Below are 23,789 nucleotides of genomic sequence, written 5' to 3'. Positions count from 1 at the left end.
CCTGTTACAAGGGCCAGTCTTCCGGTTTAGGTCGGCGCGAAAGCATGTCCACATTCACGTGTTTCTGACCTGCATGATACTCCGGTAACATGTTGTTCTTGGGCAACTCCTGCATCAAGCTAACAAGTTGGCAGTGTGGTTCTTTGAAATTAAGTAAGACTCGAGTCGTCAGTTCTGAGCTTGAGAGGCCGCTTACCCACCAAAATGTGCTTTAATTGATTGGTATCTCACAATAGCAGGATCTCTTTTCTACTGCATGGTGCAAAAACTACGCTGCTCTAATGTAAAAGCATAGCTTCCATAAGCTACTGCATTTCCGTGCCATCATGCAACTGCAAGCCCATGTTCACTAAGGTCTTCAGTCTGAGTCACAGACCCAGAATGGCAAATTCTTAAATGTTACTAAATATCTTTAAAATAAATATTTTCGACAAAAGAAGTCAACTTTTTGCTACTGAGCTTGTTTCTGTAGCTTTTCGCATAAATATTAATAATATGCCCTGTACATAGGGCGAGGTCGAACGCAACAGCGTTTAATAAGAACTTTCCTTTATAATTGCAGATTTCGCATTTATTTATCGTTTACCTTTTTGGTCGACTATATATTTGCTTGAATTCGTCCGTCCGTTCGTCCGTCTGCACGTATTGTTCTTCTGTAGATCCTATCTTCAATATCAATTATCGAATGGGTGACGTGTTGCGCGCACAACACCCATTCAGGTCTTTAATTAATCCAATGTCAAATAAACATACTAATAACAAAGTAAGTAGACACACGATCGAGAACGTAATCGCACAAAGTACTTGCAAGAAAATTCAATGATGTCATTTCCTGTGTGACGTCATCTGGCTAAAATTTGCGAGATTTTTAAATTAAATATATTTTTTTGTATTCTCTTCTTATTTTTTATTATTATCCGCCTTAAAATTGTTGCAGTGTTATGTAACAATATTTTTACACCGTGGACAACCAAGGATTTTAGTTCAATCGTGTAGGTTTTTAACTCAACATAATATCATGGAACAGCATGTCGAACAAAATTATCGGTTCCTTGATTTTCTGCAAACGGATTTCGAAAAAGCGATCTATAAATAGTTATTTCATGTAGTTTCGGTTTAGTTAAAACATATTTATTTTTAAATTACAACGATTGTGCAACAAGTTATTACACCATTATATAAATCACTCTCGTTGGCACCATTTTACGCGAGAGTGTGGTCTTGTGTTGTGGTGGGACCCGGACAACCCGGAGAAAACCCGCATGTCCGGCTTGGTGATCGCATTCCAAACTCACATGCGCTTTAGTTTTGGTTTAATCGTACATAATACATGACACACTCGTATCGGTTTGTTAACAATTTAATCTTTTGGTGTTTGATTAAGGAATGGAGGTAAGGTTGTTTCATTTTACCAATAACTGAATTAATAATTTAAAAGCTGCAAGCTTGTAGTTCATGATGCTAACGATAAATTCAAAGCATAAACCCCCCAAAAATATCTAAATATCAACCAAAACTTCCACGATTTCTCCCCCAATATATATACTGTTATTACTAAAAGAAATAATAGTGTATATATATATATGTGGACTATTTCTTTCGTTGATTTTTGGTTGGTATTTAGTTTTTGGTGATTAATGATTATGTTCCAATCAGTTTTGGTCTTGAAAATATTTATTTTTATTGTTTTTATTGTTGTTGTTTTTTTGGCGGGGGTGTGGGGGTAGGGGTGGGGCGTTCAATAAGATAGGTCCTGTCAACGTAACTACCGCCGATGCTGAAACCTGTATTGTGCCTCTGAAAGATGCTCTAGCGTGTTATGATGTATTTCTGTCGTGAAAATGGATTTATGGATGAATCTAGGAAGTGAGATCTGTATGCTGATATTTGCATATATGTGTCTGCCTATATTAGTATGCAGTATACACATTTTTATAAATGTGCAGATAATTGACCTTAAAAATAAACATTTGTTTAAATGAAAACATTGCTTTCGAACATACAAGACAAAATATATTTATTTTATTATTCTTGATTAAAAACCATGGAATTGAATGTCAAACTAAAGAAATAATCAATCGAAATTTTCTGCAAACGGATTTCGAAATATCGATCTATAAATAGCTATTATATACATTAGTTCCACTTTACCCGAGTACGTGTATACCTTCGTGTATACCTTTACCATTGTGTTTACAATTCGATCGATTGATGTTTGATTTAGGAATGGAGGTAAGATTGTTTCGTTTTAACAATAACTGACTTATTTCGATACAAGTTTGCAGTGCATGCATGATAATACTGATAAAAAACACAGCATAGATATATCATATATATAACGTATACAGATAATGTTTTAAATGATGCTGAACATCCCGGCGGCATTATATTTCACAATTATTGGTTAATTTACATCCTCATTTGATGTAAAAGGTACTTTTCAGACACAAAAAGCCCCCAAAAAGCCGAAATCAATATGCCGACTGTTCAGAATTTCGCGAAAGCTAACATCTTCGTTAAAGATGCACTCCCACAGATTTAATGTTTTGACAATTATTTATTTTTGTCTTGGAATGAGCATTTTTGGTGTAACTATCTGCAAACCAGTGATATTATCAGACTGCTGACAAAAGATTAGATCGCAGATTTTCATATTTGCGTTCGAAAATTAATGTTTTATGGCTAAAAACGTTATTAACGGTTTAAGAAAAATGCATAAAACATCAATGTTTGAACTTAAATATGAAAATTTGTGATCTGATTTTTTTCAGAAGTCTTTTATCACTGGTTTGCATATATTTACGCAAAATGCTCATTCCAAGACAAAAAAGTCGTCAAAACGGTAAATCTTTGGAGTGCAGCTTCGTAACATGTCCATATAAAAAGATAAAACACATACAGCTAAAACAGGTGTCATACAGCTGAAACAGGTGTCTTGCATGTTGTTAGCAATACTGCAGTTCACAAGTATGTCCATTTTAGTTCCACATCAGTAAAGATTTAAAAGTTTACAACGATGACGTTAAAAAGGCTCTGAACATTCGAATCAATATGTCATTTATATAAAACATTCGTACACGGTGTATATTGCTTTTTTAGTATTATATTCTAGCTTTTTCGTTGGATAATTAAACATCTTGTAGGTTAAATTAGTTAAATAAACATTCTGTATCGGGGTTGGTCGTCGTGACTTTCACACGACGGGAAAGTGCATTTTAAATATTGTCACTTAAGTGTATGATAGAGTCCAACCACCCGAGTTATAGCATTATGAAGGGTCTTACTCTTTTATGATCCGTGGTATCATTATTGAATGTTAATCGAGGGGTCACACGATCGATTCTTTGCCGCACCACTAAAAATATAATCTGAGAGGGCGTTAAATTGGGGTCCCTTGCGACAGTGCTTAACACTGGTGCACGTTAAAGAACCAGAGTAGCTGTAGTACATTCTATCTGTGCAATTTCCTACAAAAAACATAAAGTGACTAACAATGTTATCGGAACACTTGCTGAACGGGCCTTGCCCGAGTGCGAGTATAAATAAGCTTACACACCTTCCTGTCAGGTGCCCTGTATATAGAATATATATCGGAAGTAAAGGTATTTATCAATCAATTCCAGCGTATTGGCGGCATTTAATTTAGAGAGGTGACACTATAATAAACACACGCTTTATTTTTGCTTTACTTACTCAATTCGTGGGGTTCTAGTTGAATCTGTCAATTATGTTTAGTATGGTTCTCTGCAGTCACATGTTTAAAACTCTATTGTTAATTCTTTGTTTGGTTCGTTAGCCATAATGTTTATTGATTGGTCAATTTTATCTTATAAATTACTACTAGTCAATCAAATCATTTGAATGTGCAAACTAGTCAAAAGATAACCATTGGCATTGGACAATTTATCTAAGTGTTTACAATAATTTTTGCTGCTGGAGATTACAACGTTCACAAACCATTTCATAGTTTCAGTAGGGTCGTCGATTTAAAGGGAAGTAACTGCTACACGAAACAAACAATTGCTTTATAATTTAATGCAACCGCAAAATAACATTCGGAACTCCTCAGTCATTTTTATCATAGGTTGATAAAATAATACGTCGTGAAAATTGGTCATTATTTCCCGCCATTTGTCAACACCATAATAGATAATTAGAACTTGGCATTTGTTTGGTATATATTGAGTTACTGATAACGGAGCTGTGTCCAGCCGTTTTTACAGGTTTAGGAAGATTTCCGAAAATTCAATATGATATTATACGAAGACTTCATTTTCTTGTTTATGTTTAGTTCATGTAAACAGCCGCTCAAAGTCTTCGACGATTTTTGTGTTGGCGACGCTACGCCAAAAAAAGTTCCCTATACGCCCATAATTGTGGCTAGTTTATGTTATGATGTATCGACATCAGGGTTATATTTTTATTGTTTGAACGTCAGGTTAAAATTAATTTCTGGTTTTATTGATATGTTGACAACTTAGGATGATAAGTGCTCACAGAGTGTAGTCCACCTAAATGGCCGTCAACTAGTCTTTTGATGATTTTTTTTAATATGGCAGACTTGTGACGTCACCATCCCAGCAAAAAGTAGCAAGCGGTCCTTGCGCAGAGAATCCTCGCGGCCACAATTTTGAAATTATCTCCGTTATAAATTCAAATTTCTACGCAAATATTATTGCCTACTATTAAACACATATTAAGTTATGTCAGTATGCCCCAAAAACATGTTATGTTATCATAAAACACTTACAAGTGTCGATCATTTATCAAGTATCCCGATATCGGTAAATCTGGGACAAATCTGACTGGTTGTGTACATGTATAACAGTATTCGTGACCCATAATATATTAATGTGAAAATAACAACTCTAATGACAAATTAAATCCAGTTCAGATCACTGTCGGATAAAAATTGAAAAACTTTGTCATTATTATTCAACATCAATGCATATTATTACAGTATATCATTTCGCCCGTTGTTAAATGGTAGAGAGTTGTAGCGTTACAGGGATACATAAGAAATGACAAAATAATAAAAAAAGTATCCCTGATCGCTCATTATTGTAGCTATCACAGAGCACAAACCCATGACTGCTAGAACACTAGCACAGGGCTTTAACCGACTGAGCTAACCGGGAGGCTGGTTCTAACCCCCACACACTATGCACCAGTCAATTGTAGTCCAAATAATTGTACGTTGACGGATTTTTTTACGATTTTTGATATGGCAAATCCTTTATGTACAAATTGTTTTGTACCTAAAGTGGGTTGTTGTTCTGATATGGAGGGATTCAGGGTTAAAGCATATTGCATGTATAAAATATCATAAAAACAAGAAATATTACTAAATAATGTTATTTTATAATTTAGTTCCGTACACAAAAAATAAATATCCAACGAATAATTATGAGTTTGATGGGGTTTTCTTCATTTCATTCTGTCAAAACATAACAATAGGCTGCAGTTCACAGCCATGGCCGAGTTGTTACGATTGTATTTATGAGGTCTATCACCAAGCTTGTCCGAGGTGGCCCAGTTATGACAATTGGGTCGAGTTGTTCCGCTCGGCATAATTGTTGTCTGTGTCAGTCAAGTTTCCTTTTATTTATGCTTGTTTTGTGCATATAGTTTTGTATTAACATGTAAAAATTTGAATATAAACCTTTTTTATCCATTTCAAACATTACATACTTCACTAAAAACAATTTCAATATTTTTCAAACCCACCCAGTTTTTGCCCAAACCCTTTTAGCAGTTCGTGATTGGAAGTTTCCCGTATAACATGTCTATTATTTTAGACTACAGTCAATTGTAACCACAGCCCCCCCCCCCCCCCCCCCAGGGCCCCAGATATTTCATCAACAATTGATTTTCCTTTCTTGACTTAGCCAAATCAGGCGGGGGATATCAATTCAACAAATTTGCTTGTTTCTTTAATTATTATCTGATAATCTTGGAATCATTATTAAAACTAAAAATTGTGTTATTTCAGTCAAAAGTCAACATGGCATCGTCCGAACATTGGCGAAAAAAGGGAAATGAGCTATATGTAAGTGTAAAGGAAGGCCTTGCTCCCACAGTGAAGACAGAAAGGTACAAGCAAGCCATTCAATGTTACAATCGGGCCTTTGATATGGGAAAGACGGAAGATGATAAAACATCAGCAGCGAAAAACATTGGTACTTCTCGTTGTTTCTTGTTCTCCTTACCTGAAAATCATCATTTAATGCTTGAAAAAATATATCTGTAAGGTTTATGTTATGTGTTGTAATTATACAGAGCTTCAAATGTAACTCCCATAATTGTAAGGTGCGAGTGAAATTTTACTATTGTGACTGACATTTGCCCCAGCTTACAAAAAATCATTTAACAGACTGATCATTTTGAGGTCAGTAGCCTAGGTCAATTCAGATCAGGATCAACAGACTTACAAAAACAGACAGTAGTTACAATAATTCTGAACAGTTTGACCTAGGATAGTTCAACAATAAAGTTCTGTGGTCAAGGTCACAGTTAACAGTCTCCATGGACAAATTATCTACAGTTCAAATTTAGTAACATTTTTCTGCACTTTTATAAAAAAATTGTGTAGCCATTATTAATGGCTTTATGTTTCTGACAAAGTGGCACTCATGGGTACAATGGGTCTTGTTTTAGTTGCTTACCACGGTAATATTATTATGAATTAATTTAAGGTATGGCAAGTTGGCGACTGATGAAAGTTCATTCAGAGAGTGACTGTTACTCTCCACAGTACAGATACACCCTGTTCTATCACATCAAAGAAGCTTTCAAGTTCTTCTCCTTTGCCTACCAGCACGGCTTCAATGTAAAACCCCTCTCTTGGGTCACAGGTTAGTCATTATACCCCCCAAAACAAAGTTTGGGGGGGGGTATACTGGAATCGGGTTGTCCGTCTGTCTGTCTGTCCGTCTGTCCGTCTGTCCGTCCGTTTTTTTGTCCGGGATTCATCTTTGTCGTTATTGAACAAATCTTTTTCAAACTTTCAAATATAAATGACCATGATGTAAACCTGTGCCTCCGTGGATTTGGTCAGAGTCGCATGATCCTGAGTGGAGTTGTGGCCCCTTAATGAGTTAAATTGGGCAAAATTAGCTTTGTCCAGGATTCTTCTTTGAAGCTATTGAGCAAATCTTTTTCAAACTTTCAAATATTAATGGCCATGATGTAAACCTTTGCCTCCATGAATTTGGTGGGAGTCACATGATTCTGAGTGGAGTTGTGGCCCCTTAATGAGTTAAATTGGGTAAAATTAGTTTTGTTCGTCCTACTCCTTCGTCATTTTTGAATGAATCTTTTTCAAACTTTTAGCCATGGTGAGAACATTTGCCCCTGTGATTGTGGTTGGAATCACATGATCATGTCTCCAATTATGGCCCCTGAATAAGTTAAAATAGGCAAAAATTATACAGCTTTGTCTAGCCTAATCCTTGGTCATTTTTTCTCATTTTTTCTATAAATCTTTTTCAAACTTTCAGATGTCAATGACCATGATATGAACTGTTGAATATGTGATTTGGTGCACCTGTATTAATCAGAATGTTTGCATGGCCTTAAAAAGACCTTTAATTGATTTTGTCCTTAAAAAGACCATCAAAAGTCCTGAAGTTAGGTGCATACAGGCCTTAAATTTGTTACAATATTCGCTTTGGTGGCCTACTCCTTTGTCATTTTTCAATATATTTTTCTCAAACTTTCAGCTATCCATGACCATGATGTGAACCTTTGTATATGTGATTTTGTGCACCTGTATTATTTCCTTGGTACTCATGTGTGGGGGGAGGTGGTGGGGTAGGGTAAACAGAAATTGGGTTGGCAGACTGTCAAATTCACCCGTCCACCTTCATTTTGGAATATCCTGTCAGGAGTCATGACCCCTTTATGGTGAAAATGAGAGAAACAGGTTTGTTATCTCCCCTGAGGTGGGTGGGAGTGGGGTAATATTCGCTTTGGTGGCCTACTCCTTTGTCATTTTTCATCATGACCCCTTTATGGTGAAAATGAGAGAAACAGGTTTGTTATCTCCCCTGAGGTGGGTGGGAGTGGGGTAATATTCGCTTTGGTGGCCTACTCCTTTGTCATTTTTCAATATATTTTTCTCAAACTTTCAGATATCCATGACCATTATGTGAACCTTTGTATATGTGATTTTTACACCTGTATTATTTCCTTGGTACTCATGTGTGGGGGGGTGGGGGTGGGTAAACAGAAATTGGGTTGGCAGACTGCCAAATTCACCCATCCACCTTCGTTTTGGAATATCCTGCCAGGAGTCATGACCCCTTTATGGTGAAAATGAGAGAAACAACAAACTAAATAAATGTATTGCCTTGTGCTTTCTAATGATACCATAACTAAGGCCAGGGCAAACAACCTAGACAGGGAAGGGTTGGGGGGTATTCGTTAGCCTTTGGCTTACAGTTCTAGTTTCTTTCTAATCTGCCTCCTGAAATGGCTTCAATGTGAAACCTCATGAATCCCTCAAATCAAAAGGCATGTATTAGTTATTTTATCTGTTTAACAATCAGACAGTTCCTTGTCCTGTTTTTAGCTTGTCTGTAGTTCAAAGAAAATAGTCAAATATTGTCTATCCTTGGTGTTGTTGTCATTTTTGGCGTTTTCTTGTAAAAACTAGAAGCTTGGCCGTGACTCAAAAACTAGCTTCAAGATAATTTAATGATATAATATAGGAGTAAGCATGTTTGTCTGTTAGTCTATTTTTTTTTTTTAAACCAAGGTTTATGGATGGTTTCTCATGAAAGGGTCAACAGATAAAATGAATTTAAACAGTTTTTTTATACACAAGTTAAGAAGTATGAAAAACTGGTCAAGTTTGAAGTTGGTTATAATGTTTGGCCAATGTTATTGCCCTTTTCAAAGAAAGAGTTTCATCGAGGGGGCATATTTATCACAACTAAGACAGTTTTAGTTACACTTGTAGTCAGACATATGTTGGTACAGGTACACCAATGCCTATAACTCTGGCTTAAATAATTGTGAAATATGCCCTCTTAGGCCTAAAAGCAACAACATTCTGTTCCGGTTATCCGACTAAACCTACGAAACAGGCATTGACCCTACCATTTTATATAGTACTCAGTTAAAAAAAAAAAAAGAGTAAAGTGTGTGTTTAATATGTAGTTTAAAACCTTGAAGGCTTTATAAAGATTACTTTTACACAATTCATTAATGATGACAATAATGTTCTTACAAAAAGCCTCATAAAAAAATAAAAGTAAAAGAAGCCTACCTTCCTTCCATGTTTTCTGCAAGATTCCAACTCAAGATTTATTTTTTGTTAAAATGGCAAATCCTTAATGTAGACCATTATTGCATAACAATACAGGTGAAAAGGCACTCACATGTGTTTCCTTATATATTTTAAGGTGTTCTCACATCCTGTAGAGCATGCTGGGAAGATGTGGCGACCAATGTTCTTGATGTTTTTGACATAGAGCTGCGTTGCCAGGCAATATATGACATTGCCATGGCTATAGAGGTCAAGGAGGTCAAGAGTGAAGCCTTCCTAAAACTGGCAGAGTGCCAATTCCACAGAGGAATCGTGGCAATACAGGTAATTTAGGTATTGTATGACACTTTCACTTTTCAGGAATAAAATATTCATTTCAGAGTTTATACTATATATCTATTTGCGACATAACATTATTTAAAAAAACAACTTTTTAAAGTTGCACTCTTATTCAAAATCAATACATACACATGTATAACAAACATCGTTATTGACTGATAAACCTTTAACTACTTCCTAAATAATGCATTTATGGAAAATATTAATTACTGATAACAAGATTGTAACCGTGTATTTTTATAGCAGAAAGCGCAAAAATATTAAATGATTGGTGAATGCTAAAAGATTTATTGTGGTCTACTATAGTCTCATAAGGTAGAAGTACTGTTGTTTATGCTCATTTCTTTCAAGTTAAACTCTGTATCTTTCATAAGAAACATTGTTTTCGACATTTATTCATCTTTTTTTGGAATAGTAAAACATTATTAATTGTGGTAAATCTTATCTGGGAGTAAAAGTGCATCTTTAAGGATCACAAGACGATATGTAATTGATCTTTTGCTGAAAAATTCATTTAAAATGACATAAAATAGTACTGAACAAAAATATTTTTTTCCAAAATCTATTGTTATTAAGTCATGTTAAATTAAAAAGGAAATGACAGCATTTATATTTTTGCCCAGCCGTGTGTGCACTGATGTTTGATTAGGACTGCAGAATTCAAATTTTTAAAACTGACTTACCACGTTTTGTTTTTATTCAAATGTTATTTTGTGTTTAAAGAACAGTGGGATATTAGTTATTCTACACATTATAAACAACAACAAGAGTACCACCTTACCATATTCTTCTAGGACAAGGATTACAAGAAATGCCTGAATGCCATGAGGGAGTGCTATATGCCGATCAATGAGGCAGGGAGGATCAGCCCAGAAGAGCAGATTCAAACAGAGGTTCGAGTCCTTGAGCAGGATGTCCTAATGCACACGTGCATGGCTGAGTCAATGCAGGCCAGAGATATAGGTGATATCGCATTTTAATTTTTGTCTTTTCATGCCTTTTGAAAATTCTCTGCATTGACTGGACTAAGTAAACATTATAATTGATTTTTGGTTGACTTAATGTCTTGATTTAGTTTTAGGCTGGTAATCAATCAAATCACTATTAAGTAAATGCATTTTCTAATATTTTATCCTGAGGTCAGGATGGCAGGGCAGGTTGTTTTTTTCCGCCTCTTTTAGAGATTGAAATTTGGCCCCCATTTCCCTCTTGAAAAAGTATATATTTTCCCCCAAATGAGGTGATTTTTTTCATCTTCCTTTTTGGAGGTCAGCATTGTTCTATAAACATTTAGCAATAAAGTGCCATTCATGAATATGAAGTTATATATGAATCATGTTAGTATTTTTCCCCCGTTTTTTTGGCTAAAACACTAATATTCCCAGGCCCTGCCACCATTCTCTAAAAAGTGGAAAAACCAACTGCAGGGACATATGGAGGGGTTGGCTTAAAACAGGCAGGATTTTGACGAGTAACCTAGCTAGTCACACAGCCCTATGACCGAATGTCCCTTTGTGTAATTTCAGTATTTTGTTTTTAGCTCACCTGTCACGTAGTGACAAGGTGAGCTTTTGTGATCACTCTTCGTCCGTCGTCCGTCCGTCCGTCCGTCCGTTCACAATTGCTTGTGAACACAATAGAGGTCACAATTTTGACCTTATCTTTATGAAACTTGGTCAGACTGATCATCTCTATAAAATCTAGGTCAAGTTCGATATTGGGTCATCTGGGGTCAAAAACTAGGTCACTAGGTCAATTAGTAGAAAAACCTTGTGAACACAATAGAGGTCACAATTTTAGCCTAATCTCAATGCAACTTGGTCAGAATGGTCATCTCTATAAAATCTAGGTCAAGTTCGATATTGGGTCATTCGCGGTCAATAATTAGGTCACTAGGTCAATTAGTAGAAAAACCTTGTGAACACAATAGAGGTCACAATTTTAGCCTAATCTCAATGCAACTTGGTCAGAATGATCATCTCTATAAAATGTAGGTCAAGTTCGATATTGGGTCATCCGCGGTCAACAACTAGGTCACTAGGTTAATTAGTACAAAAACCTTGTGAACACAATAGAGGTCACAATTTTAGCCTAATCTCAATGCAACTTGGTCAGAATAATCATCACTATAAAATCTAGGTCAAGTTCGATATTGGGTCATCCGCAGTCAATAACTAGGTCAGTAGGTCAATTATTAGAAAAACCTTGTGAACACAACAGAGGTCACAATTTTGACCTAATCTTTATGAAACTTGGTCAGACTGATCATCTCTATAAAATCTAGGTCAAGTTCGTTATTGGGTCATCTGGGGTCAAAAACTAGGTCAGTAGGTCAATTAGTAGAAATACCTTGTGAACACAATAGAGGTCACAATTTTAGGCTTATCTCAATTCAACTTGGTCAGAATGATCATCTCTAGAACAATATAGGTCAAGTTCGATATTGGGTCATTCGCGGTCAATAACTAGGTCACTAGGTCAATTAGTAGAAAAACCTTGTGAACACAATAGAGGTCACAATTTTAGCCTAATCTCAATGCAAATTGGTCAGAATGATCATCGCTGTAAAATGTAGGTCAAGTTTGATATTGGGTCATTCACGGTCAATAACTAGGTCACTAGGTCAATTAGTAGAAAAACCTTGTGAACACAATAGAGGTCACAATTTTAGCCTAATCTCAATGCAACTTGGTCAGAATGATCATCTCTATAAAATCTAGGTCAAGTTCGATATTGGGTCATCCGCGGTCAACAACTAGGTCACTAGGTCAATTAGTACAAAAACCTTGTGAGCACAATAGAGGTCACAATTTTAGGCTAATCTTAATGCAACTTGGTCAGAATGATCATCTCTATAAAATCTGGGTCAAGTTCGATATTGGGTCATACGCAGGCAATAACTAGGTCACTAGGTCAATTATTAGAAAAACCTTGTGAACAAAATAGAGGTCACAATTTTAGCCTTATCTTAATGAAACTTGGTCAGAATGATCATCTTAACATAAGCTAGGTCAAGTTCCATATTGGGTCAACCCAGGTCAAAAACTAGGTCACTAGGTAAATTAGTAGAAAAACCCTGTGAACACAATAGAGGTCACAATTTTAGGCTTATCTCAATTCAACTTGGTCAGAATGATCATCTCTAGAACAATATAGGTCAAGTTCGATATTGGGTCATTCGCGGTCAATAACTAGGTCACTAGGTCAATTAGTTGAAAAACCTTGTGAACACAACAAAGGTCACAACTTAAGCCTAATCTTAATGTTACTTGGTCAGAATGATCATCTCTATAAAATCTAGGTCAAGTTCGATATTGGGTCAATTACCGTCAATAACTAGGTCACTAGGTCAATTAGTAGAAAAACCTTGTGAACACAATAGAGGTCACAATTTTAGCCTAATGTTAATGCAACTTGGTCAGAATGATCATCTCTATAAAATCTGGGTCATGGTCGATATTGGGTCATCCGCGGTCAATAACTAGGTCACTAGGTCAGATATTAGAAAAACCTTATGAACACAATAGAGGTCACAATTTTAGCCTAATCTTAATGCAACTTGGTCAGAATGATCATTTCTATAACATCTAGGTCAAGTTCGACATTGGTCCATCCGCGGTCAATAACTAGGTCACTAGGTCAATTAGTAAAAAAACCTTGTGAACACAATAGAGATCACAATTTTAGCCTAATCTTAATGAAACTTGGACAGAATGATCATCTTAACATATGCTAGGTCAGGTTCGATATTGGGTCAACCCGGGTCAAAAACTAAAAACTAGGTCAGTGGGACAAATAAAAGAGTGGCCTCTAGGGGCCATACTTTTCATTGGATCTTTATGATAATAGGTCAGAATGTTCACTTTATTTAGCAAAGCTACAGGTGAGCGATACAGGGCCATCATGGCCCTCTTGTTCAGTATATTATTTTATATACACATGTACATTCATCTACAGAAGAAGAAGATTTATTACACATCCAATAAGCCATACGGCTTATGAGGACAAATACTATTACCGTAACAAATATTTACAATCGTACATACACATACATGATAAGGACAAGGCACACTATAATTGTTTAAACAATACTCTGAAATAAATAATGACACTTGTAATAGAAAGGTATCTAACATTGTAATAACTGTATACAGTTGTATTATTATAGAATAAGTCAGACTTGAATTGATAACAAAACCATTTAAAAGAAGTTGACGTAATGGAATAAGATATTATAATGCTTGCATGCTTAGAATTATAACAATTAAATGATTTATAAATAGATATTCAAGTTGCATATGTTTATACATTAAATGTCCAAGTCTTATTAACATACCTAACCATGTAGGGGTAGACCTAGCCACTGGTCGAAAACGAAAGTGTGTCTAGGACAGGGGCAGACCTAGCCACTGTTCGAAAACGAAAGTGTGTCTAGGACGTGTTCATATATATATTCACTCTCCTTTTCTGTCACGGCAAAACATTCCTAACTCCTTCCATGGTTCTCATTTCAGGTGACGCCCTATTTGAGAAGGTCCTGAGGGACGAGGAATCTCTTAACATTGACATGGTGTGGGAAGTTATTGATTGGTACAAACAGGCCTGTATCAGGACCAGGTAAACTATGGAATACCATTTGGGTAAAAAATTACCAGGGGCAATATTACAGAATCATCTTAAAGCTGCACTCTCACAGATTCACTGTTTTGATAACTTTAATGCCCCCAGAGGTGGGCATATTAAAATCGCACCGTCTGTCCGTGCGTCCGACTCAATAAATCGTGTCGGGGCTGTAACTTTCTCGTGTATGGACTGATTTTAAAATAACTGGCCACATTGGTTCATCATACCATTACGAAGTGTCGCATGCAAGACCCATGGCAAGGTCATATTTAGTGTTTATTCACAATGGAATGCTGCATATAAGTACAATGTCATAGAGTATAGCTTGTCATGTCCAGGCTGTAACTTTATCTTGTATGGACAGATTTAAGAATGACTTGCCACATGTGGTCGACATACCAAGACGAAGTGTTGCGTGCAAGACCCATGTCCCTACCTCTAAGGTCGGAAAGTCACATGTTATGCAAATTTCGTAATGACGTTTGCGCTAAAATAGATTTGCTTTCGGTTTTGTTGCAATTTGTAATTGCTATAAATGCAGCATTCTAAGGGGTTAAAAAGTATCAAAACGATTAACAGAAGTCATTTGGATATGATTACAAATAAATAAAATAACATCCCATTTAATAAGGGGTCTGATAAGATGGCTGGAGTAGAGTACAGTAGACAATTTCTATTAGGATAGTATGGCCTACGTTTGACATTGTATATTATTTTGATTTTCCATTTATTTTAAGTTTATCTCATAATTTCATAATAGTATTTTTTAATTTTATGGCACTTTTGTATGCAGGCATGAGACAGAAATCAAAATATTGATGTATGTCCATTTTTTTGGTAATATTTCCATGTTTTTTATTTATACTTGCCCATATATTTTATCAATAGAATAAAAATTTGCTAATAACTTGAGCTTCATGTACAATAAAATATTATGTTTTTGCACGACAATGTGTTAATTAAATGCAATCTAAGGCTCTTAAAGTGCTAATACCCCATGCGCTTCCACAGGGGCACTGCCCTGGACTTGTAAGGGGCCCTTTCGCGACCCCCTTAAACCCTGGTGAAAAAGTGGTGACAACTTTTTAGAACCCAGAACCTGAAACTTTAGTCATTAACCATTAGTTTTCGAATGTAAATATGAAAACTGTGATCTGCTTTTTTGTCAGCAGTTTTATATCATTTATATATTTGTGTCTAGATAATAACACTAAAATTGGCTGTAACCGAGACAAAAAATAAAAAAAGTTTCAAAAGGTGCTTCTGTAATACAGACCAAGGTAGACAATGGAATACCATTTGAGTCAAAAACCAAATACTTCTGGTAGATATAGGGTGAGAAAGATAGACATGTGCATGAAGATAATGGTGTAACATCAAACTTTTTAGTTATTAGTATTTTAATAGTTATATATCAAACATATATAATGGCGTTAATTCATTATTTTATTTATGATATAAATTTCTGTATTATTTATCATTCTCCAGGGACATCACAGAGGTTGAACTGGAGGCAATAAGCCTAAGCCGTCTAGGCCGCGTGTATGGCCGCGTCCTTAAGCTGAAGTACAAAGCCAAGGAGTACTACAAGCTTGCCATTCAACTGGCTCATTCCATGTACCCCCGCACTTTTGTTCTAGAAGGTAGGCTCATTCGATGTTTCCCGGCATTTTTGTAGTAGAAGGTAGGCTCATACCAGTTACCCTCACACTTTTGTAGAAGAAGGTAGGCTCATTCCATTTACCCCCACTCTTTTAAGTAGTAGGTAGGCTCATTCCATGTAACCCTGCACTTTTGTAGTAGAAGGTAGGCTCATTCCATGTTCTCCTGCACTTTTGTAGTAGAAGGTAGGCTCATTCCATGTACTCCTGCACTTTTGTAGTATAAGGTAGGCTCATTCCATGTACCCCACACTTTTGTAGTAGAAGGTAGGCTCATTCCATGTTTTCCTGCACTTTTGTAGTAGAAGGTAGGCTCATAACATGTACCCCTGCACTTTTGTAGTAGAAGGTATGCTCATTCCATGTACCCCTGCACTTTTGTAGTAGAAGGTAGGCTCATTTCATGATCTCCTGCGCTTTTGTAGTAGAAGGTAGGCTCATTCCATGTACCCCTGCACTTTTGTAGTAGAAGGTAGGCTCATTCCATTTACCCCTGCACTTTTGTAGTAGAAGGTAGGCTCATTCCATGTTCTCCTGCACTTTTGTAGTAGAAGGTAGGCTCATTCCATGTACCCCTGCACTTTTGTAGTAGAAGGTAGGCTCATTCCATTTACCCCTGCACTTTTGTAGTAGAAGGTAGGCTCATTCCATGTTCTCCTGCACTTTTGTAGTGGAAGGTAGGCTCATTTCATGTACCCCTGCACTTTTGTAGTTGAAGGTAGGCTCATTCCATGTACCCCTGCACTTTTGTAGTAGAAGGTAGGCTCTCTCCATTTACCCTCACACTTTTGTAGAAGAAGGTAGGCTCATTCCATGTACCCCCACTCTTTTGTAGAAAAAGGTAGGCTCAATTCAGGTACCCCTACACTTTTGTGGTAGAAGGTAGGCGCATACCATGTACCCCTAAAACTAGGGGTAGTTAGGTCCAAAAATGTGTTGGTTACTAGATCATCTGTGGTGTGCTCTGGGGTGTTTTCTGTTCAGTTTCAGTCAATTAATTTACCAAAATGTTCATTATATTGTATGAATATTGTATGTTTGACAGTGCTGTAGCCAGTCTTGATAGGTATGCTGTATAGTGCGTCCTGGCAAGGACTTATGGTTAATAGGCCCGTGGTCCTGGGCGACACTTTCGGCTAAAAACCAAATAATTTTATTGGCACTTTGAAAATACTTCTATGTTAGGGAGAATCCCACAATCACAAAATATCCGTGCGGTCTATTGGAATGTTTTTATGAATAAACATTAAAGCCAACCCATCTAGTCAAGTGTCTTTCATGGTTGATCGTGTCCATTATATGAGTCTTCTTAAAGTACTAAAACTGCGTTCAAACAGGAACTCAGAGGTAAAATTAACTGAAAAATTGCATTGATGTTAAGACACAGGTTTTTTTAATGTTTTCATTTGAGTGTTCGCATCTAATAAATTTACTTGAAAATTTGCTTGTCATAGGAAGATCATTTGAAATTGTTTGTTTGCTTTTGTCTTCAATACTACATGTAAGGTGGTCATGGTTTCCATATTAAACGTCATCCAACTGTTCAGGAAAACCAGAAGTAAGGTGTTGAATTACGTGGTATAAAATTAGATAGAAGTGATTATGCTTATAATGGTCCAACGCGGAATTTGTCCTGTGGTTTCGTCTACCAACGATCCGTGGTTTCCCTGGCACTACAATATTTATTTGGTTGGGAAGTTTTTCATCATATGTGCTTTAATCCAGTCCATAAAGAAGTTAAAATTGCTATCCTCACATTTTTGATCTTTTAACCACCGCTCTCTAAGGGCTATTCCATTTAAACATATGACCCCGGGGGTAAGGCACTTTTAAAATATACCACCCCCCTACAGAAGCAAATTTACTCTTTAGGGATCCAAATTTGCGGAAAAAGACACCCACCCATATACTATTTAAATAATTGCCTTCCCCCCGTGGGTTATGTTTTACTGGAATAGCCCTAAGAGGAAATCCTCGTGATGAAAGTTTTATAACTTCAATTATGGCCATAAGAACATGTCTGATTTCGATTATTTTATCGGAATAAGCTGTGCTCAACGACACATTTTTTTATTCCGTTTTTCCTGTACAAACTGTTTATAAACATCACATTAGCGGTTACCGCATCAATGTGTTTTAGAACAGTTAGAACAATTAAACCAAAATTGCTTAATCCAGACAAACACCTGTAAAGAGTATGGAATAAAACACTGGAGCATGCAAAGTAGTTACGACATGAAGTGATAAATACTGTTGTCTGCTTTCGAATTTTGCACCACAACAAATAGTTTTTATAATAAAGATGTTTTATTTATAGGTAGTACTAGTTTAAACAGTTCTTCACAATGAATCGTTGTCATGACCCAAGTATCACTTTGTGTAAGTCGTAATGTAATGATTTTGTAGCCCTTACGTACATCGACCGTCAATCTTCGCAATGAAGAGGAGCATACCACTCAAAATGTGTCCAGGTCCATAAAAAAACCCCCAGAAGCGATCGAGAAACAACCAATTCTTGCCCTGTACGTAGCAATGTCTACCATTGTAGGCTAAATTTCATGCGGAATCTATGGAACAATAGCGCGCGAGCAAAAATCACTGCCGTACAGTTTTATACATTGAACAGAGTCCGACCGGACAGAGACAATTACAGAGAGGATGGTGCCTCAATTTGCCTCAGCTACAACATTTTGCATAATTATTTGTACATAGTTCTGTTATATTGTAGTGGTGTCTCGAATTCAGATACAAATTTTAATATTTTTCATTGCCTTTTTATGTATTTTTTTTTTATTTTTGCTCTGCAAATTTTAACCGAGGCAGCTTGGTGTGCCTCAGTGTGGCTACAGCGCTGGTAGAAGGTAGGCTCATTCCATGTACCCTCATACTTTTGTAGTAGAGTATAGGATCATTCCAAGTATCCCCTTACTTTTGTAGTAGAAGGTAGGCTCATTTCATGTACCCCCACATATTTGTAGTAGAAGGTGTGATCATTCCTTGTACCCCCTTACTTTTGTAGTAGAAGGTAGGCTCAATTCATGTACCCCCACATATTTGTAGTAGAAGGTAGGCTCATTCCATGTACCCCTGCATTTTGTAGTAGAAGGTCCCATGTACCCCACACTTTTGTTGTAGCAGAAGGTAGAATCATTCCGTGTACCAAACACTTTTGTTGTAGCAGAAGGTAGGATCATTCCATGTACCAAACACTTTTGTTGTAGCAGAAGGTAGGATCATTCCATGTACCAAACACTTTTGTTGTAGCAGAAGGTAGGATCATTCAATTTAACCCGCAATTTTGTGGTAGAAGGTAAAAATGATAAAATGGGGGACAGGGTTATGTCTGTGACTTGTACCCAGATTAAGAGAAAAATATTCTTATAATACTCTTTTTAATTTGAATGTTAAGAGAGAAAGAATCGAACACATGTGTTTTGTTGCGTCAATTTCTGTGGTTCTTCACATTTTTGGTCATGTAATTTCTATGCTCCCTCACAATGTTAGTATATTGCAAAGGTGGTAATTCAAGTACTATTTACCAAGATTTTTGTCAATTTTAGAAAACAGAACATCATTTATGATATTATATTGTTTAATTCACTTCAGGGACATGAACTGCTATTGCATTAGCATTATGAAAAATGGACAACTCTGCATTTAAGTGCCCCAGAGTTATAATTCTGGCAGATGCACAACTTCACATCTTGTGTCTGAAGATCTATGTAATAATGTTCCAAGTTTAATTCAATTCCCTCATGTAGTTTTTGAGTTCTTCAAACAAAGAATAATATAAGTAAGAAGAAGACTGACAAATACAGTATTTGCCATCCAACTGGAACCATATTATGTAATTCATTCTCATAAAAAACAAGGGTTAAAAACTTTCACTCAGTTGAGGGATTTAGGGCCATCGGATTTAGGGCCATTATGGCCCTCTTGTTATAATAAATTGGAGGTATTGTCAACCTAAAGCTTAACTGTCGTTATTGTCTGCGGCATTGTGGAAAAACCTTAATCTACAAGGTGGTACCTAACAATTCTTGATAAACATACCTATTTTTTATATATAGTATGTATGCATTGTGCTGTTTGTGGAGTTTTGTGCTGTTCTGTTATGTTTCTTGTTTGTGATTTTATGTTCTATGTCTTTGGCGTTTACCCAGTGCCACTAAACTGGGTTTATTTAAAAACAAATTCTACTGAGCTTGTTTCTGTAGCTTTTTGCATAAATATTGGCCATTACTATACAGGCAACATATTTAAAATAAATAAAACTCTGAACAAATGTTTTCAAAGAGTATAAGTATCTATCCTGTGTATGTATCCGGTACGGATAGAAAAATCCGACCCTTGGGCACGTGCATAAGCTGGTAAAGAGGCTTGCCGAGTAACCGGCTTTGCAGCTTGCCTGAGGGTCGGATTTATCGATCAGGACCGGAAAAACCTGATTGATATTCTTTCTTGCATATCTATAAGTATCAAATTGTGGAAAAAATGACGTAGAAAACGCACTTTGATACATTTCATCAAAACATGAGTGCGACGTTGTTTACTGAAATCACATTTTTTACGATTATTTATTTTCAATTTAAAAGTCTTGCATACATATATATTTGATTGCGTTTTATTGAAATGGCATAATATACTTTTCATAAACCTTACAATAAAAGAAATAAGAAGTGGCGTGTTGTTGTGCGTGACTCATCTAACATGGGGTATGTAAGACAGGTTTTTCCAGCACTGGTCACATGACCGGAAACGCTCGTCCGGTATACAAGAAAATATGCTCATGCACAGCAAGGCCCTTAAGTATGTCTTAAATAGTGGCACATTATGCCCTTTGCCAAATGTAAAAAAAGCCTTATTATTTGCTCTTGAGGTGCTCCTGCTGATCAAAACTTGTTCTCCTGATATGTTTTTTACTTACATTTGTTTTTTTCCAGACTGGTTCCAAGAGGCCACCACTAGCCTTGCTGAGTACCAGTCTGAAACGGTTCAAGCTGAAGAAGAAAGAAAAGCTGCTGAAAAGAAAGAGGTCCTGAAAACTCTGGAGAAAGAAATCAAACTACTGGACTCAAAGGTAGATGTAAGTCATGACGAATTCCTGAAGTTTGTGTACAATAAATTCCCACCAAAGGACAAATCCAAAAAACTGGTTCTTCCGAAACAGACGGAAAGTGATAGGCTCACAAAAATAAAAAAGACGCTTCAAAAAGCAGTTGTTCATTACCATCCAGATAGCATTGATGAGAAGTTAGAAGGGCAGAAGTGGAAGGTTTTGTCCGAGGAGATTACAAAGTGTCTCACAAGGAGGTACGAAACAATGAAGGGATAGAAGAGTTTAAGAACTTTTGAAACAATGAGAATAGTTTTAAGAACTTGAGATAGAATTTGTAAGAACCTGGGATAGTCTTGAAAAGAATAGTTGATAGAATTTGAAGAGTTTTAAGAAGTTGAGATAGAATGAGTATAGTTTAAGGAAATTGAGATAGAATTTGAAGATTTTTAAGAACTTTACATAGAATTTAAAGATTTTCAGATCTTAAAATCAATTTTTAACTCAAGACTCAAAGTTGCAAATCTTAAATTGGTATTTGGTGAGGAACAGTTATAAACATTGCTTCATGTTACAGATGACATGTTTAATAAGTATTTACACATTTTTTTTGTCAACATTTACTGTATATAATATATTTGTAACATTAACAAAAGTTTCTTTTCTGAGCCAGTGTCTCAAATTCAAGATAAATGGTGTATAAATGTGCTCAGAACTTACAGAACAGTTTCAAGCTTGAATTACTGAGAGAGAAAAACTTGTGGAAGAAAAGTTTTCAGAACTTTTAAAAGCTTGTGAAAAAAACTGGAGACAGATGATATTTTTTATGTAATAAATTTGAGATAGAAGTTTTATAAATATGAAATAGAACTTTTTTATAACTTGAGATAGATATTGAAAGAAATTGTTAGCTTGTCTGTTTTATTTTTCAAAAAATAAAAGTCAGGGTATTGTTTTAGCCTCTGTGTCTTTGGTATTTTTGTCAGCATTGACTACGTTGGAGTGCAATTTGAGTAATCTTGACCTTTACTCAACAACTGCGTTAGTGTTAAAATAAAAATTGTAACTCATGTTGCCAGAGACAATACACATACTTACAGCGAGGCTTGTAACTCTTGCTGTAATACTTATTGAGTTATACCCCTTGTTTGACTGAGAGAGAAAAAACAACATAGATGAGTGTTGGTGTTCCCTGTGCAGCCATTTTGTTCTGAACTTGAGATTGTACTTCATTAGTTTTTCAGAACTGAAATAAAACTTGTTCTTCATTAAACATTAGATAAAATTATATTTTAAGTTGAACTAACAGCCAATAATGTGGTTAGCGTTTGTGATTATAAAAGTGGTGATAATGTTTTATGGGCCTTGTGGGCTATTTGTTGCTTTTTTGTGATTTTTAGCATGAAGTGTATTTTTTTGAATTTGGTGAAATGTCTAGTCCATGATACACAGAAGAATTATCAAGCCTCAAAGTTACCTTTATTTCTCAAATTCCTTTTTTCAAGTTTTTTTTTAAATTAAAAAAAGAATGTTGGACATATTTTGAGAATAAACTGCATTTTGTTATTATTTTATTCACCATGAATATCATTTTGTAGAATTTTGAAACTTTTTTGTATAAATTTCAATTTTGTTCGAAGTTTTTGTTTCAATTTGATGTTCCTTATTATATACTGTGTAGTCTATATTTTTAAGAATCAACGCTTATTTTTAAAATGTAGGTGAAGTGTATATTATTGACATAGTTAAATCAACTGTTTGCTAAATAAAGTTTTATTCGAGGGACAAAGTTGGATTTAATCAGATAATGCCAGTTATTTTGGTTTCTAAATCACAGGCACTAGCATCTGTAAATTTCACAATTTTAGTGTTTTTTTTTCTATTTTAACAATCATAAGGGTGCTGGCCCTACTCACATGAAAGTTCCTCCTTTGTTTACAAAACATCTAAGCTTTATCAACTCCAGTTTTATGGATCAAAACATATACTGTAAAAATCAACTCACAAAATTTGAATTATGCGTGATTTTAATACTGCATCAGCTTAAACATAATTAGTATAATCTTTACATATATATTTGATATTGAAATAGAAATGAAAAAGAATTTCCTGTATTAAAAAAGAAATGTGCATATCTTAAAACTGTGACATAGGATTTTCTTGCATTCCGGAAGTGTTCCTGATCATGTGACCTGAGTGCACTGGCAGTGCTGGGAAAAAACCGCTTTATGATGTCAGTAAACAACGTCGCACACGCATTTTGGTGAAATGTACAAAAGTGTGGTTTTTACGTCAATTTTCCCACAAAATGATAATTTTAGATATGCAAGAAAAAATATCAATCATGTTTGTCCAGTCCAGATTGATAAATCTGACCCTCGGGCACGCTGTGTGCCCGCTAAAAAGGCTTGCTGGATTTTCTATTGACCGGAAACACATGATAGATACTTAAATTAATTGAAAACCATTTTTATATTTGAAACCTTAATACCCATTATTGGATATTGCAGGAAAATCATACTTGTGTAACTTTACTTTATCATGGTGGGTTACTTTTCAAAGTATTTTATATATATACAAATGTGCTCTTTCAGTGCTTTGTGTGTGCTACATAATAATTCTTTTATTGCTTTTATGTTTTTTTGTAATCTTTTTATGATGAAAAATATAATGTCTTTCTTGTTTGCATGTTTTTAATGTTACTTGTAAATGTTTGTATAAATACTTTCTTGTTAAAATGTTAATTTGTTGAATAAACATGCTTCGAATTGGATTTTGAGGAACAACTTGGGCTTTGTTTTATTGGCAGAAATTTTTTTGATGATAATTTTTGGCAAGT

At 35.6% G+C, this 23,789-nt stretch overlaps 1 protein-coding gene across 4 annotated transcripts; it reads left to right on the top strand.

The window, feature by feature from the left end:
- Nucleotides 1-1,239: 1,239 nt before the first annotated feature.
- On the top strand, nt 1,240-23,715 carry LOC128239523 (uncharacterized). 4 transcript variants are annotated; one of them, XM_052956173.1, is made up of 8 exons: nt 1,240-1,392; nt 5,993-6,179; nt 6,696-6,854; nt 9,408-9,595; nt 10,405-10,573; nt 14,125-14,227; nt 15,722-15,876; nt 20,838-23,715. In XM_052956173.1, exons 1-8 carry the CDS (start codon nt 1,387-1,389, stop codon nt 21,227-21,229), a joined length of 1,359 nt encoding a protein of 452 aa, XP_052812133.1. In that variant the 5' UTR covers nt 1,240-1,386; the 3' UTR covers nt 21,230-23,715. The 4 variants fall into 4 exon arrangements, with proteins under 4 accessions (XP_052812133.1, XP_052812126.1, XP_052812159.1 ...); XM_052956166.1 differs by lacking the exon at nt 1,240-1,392 and adding an exon at nt 2,209-2,232; XM_052956199.1 differs by lacking the exon at nt 1,240-1,392 and adding an exon at nt 4,126-4,223.
- The last annotated feature ends 74 nt before the right edge of the window (nt 23,716-23,789 follow it).

The sequence above is a fragment of the Mya arenaria genome, chromosome 1, assembly GCF_026914265.1.
Source record: "Mya arenaria isolate MELC-2E11 chromosome 1, ASM2691426v1".
Lineage (NCBI taxonomy): Eukaryota > Metazoa > Mollusca > Bivalvia > Myida > Myidae > Mya > Mya arenaria.
The sequence above is the reverse complement of the archived record's forward strand: the minus strand, read 5'-3'. Positions and strand labels throughout refer to the sequence as shown.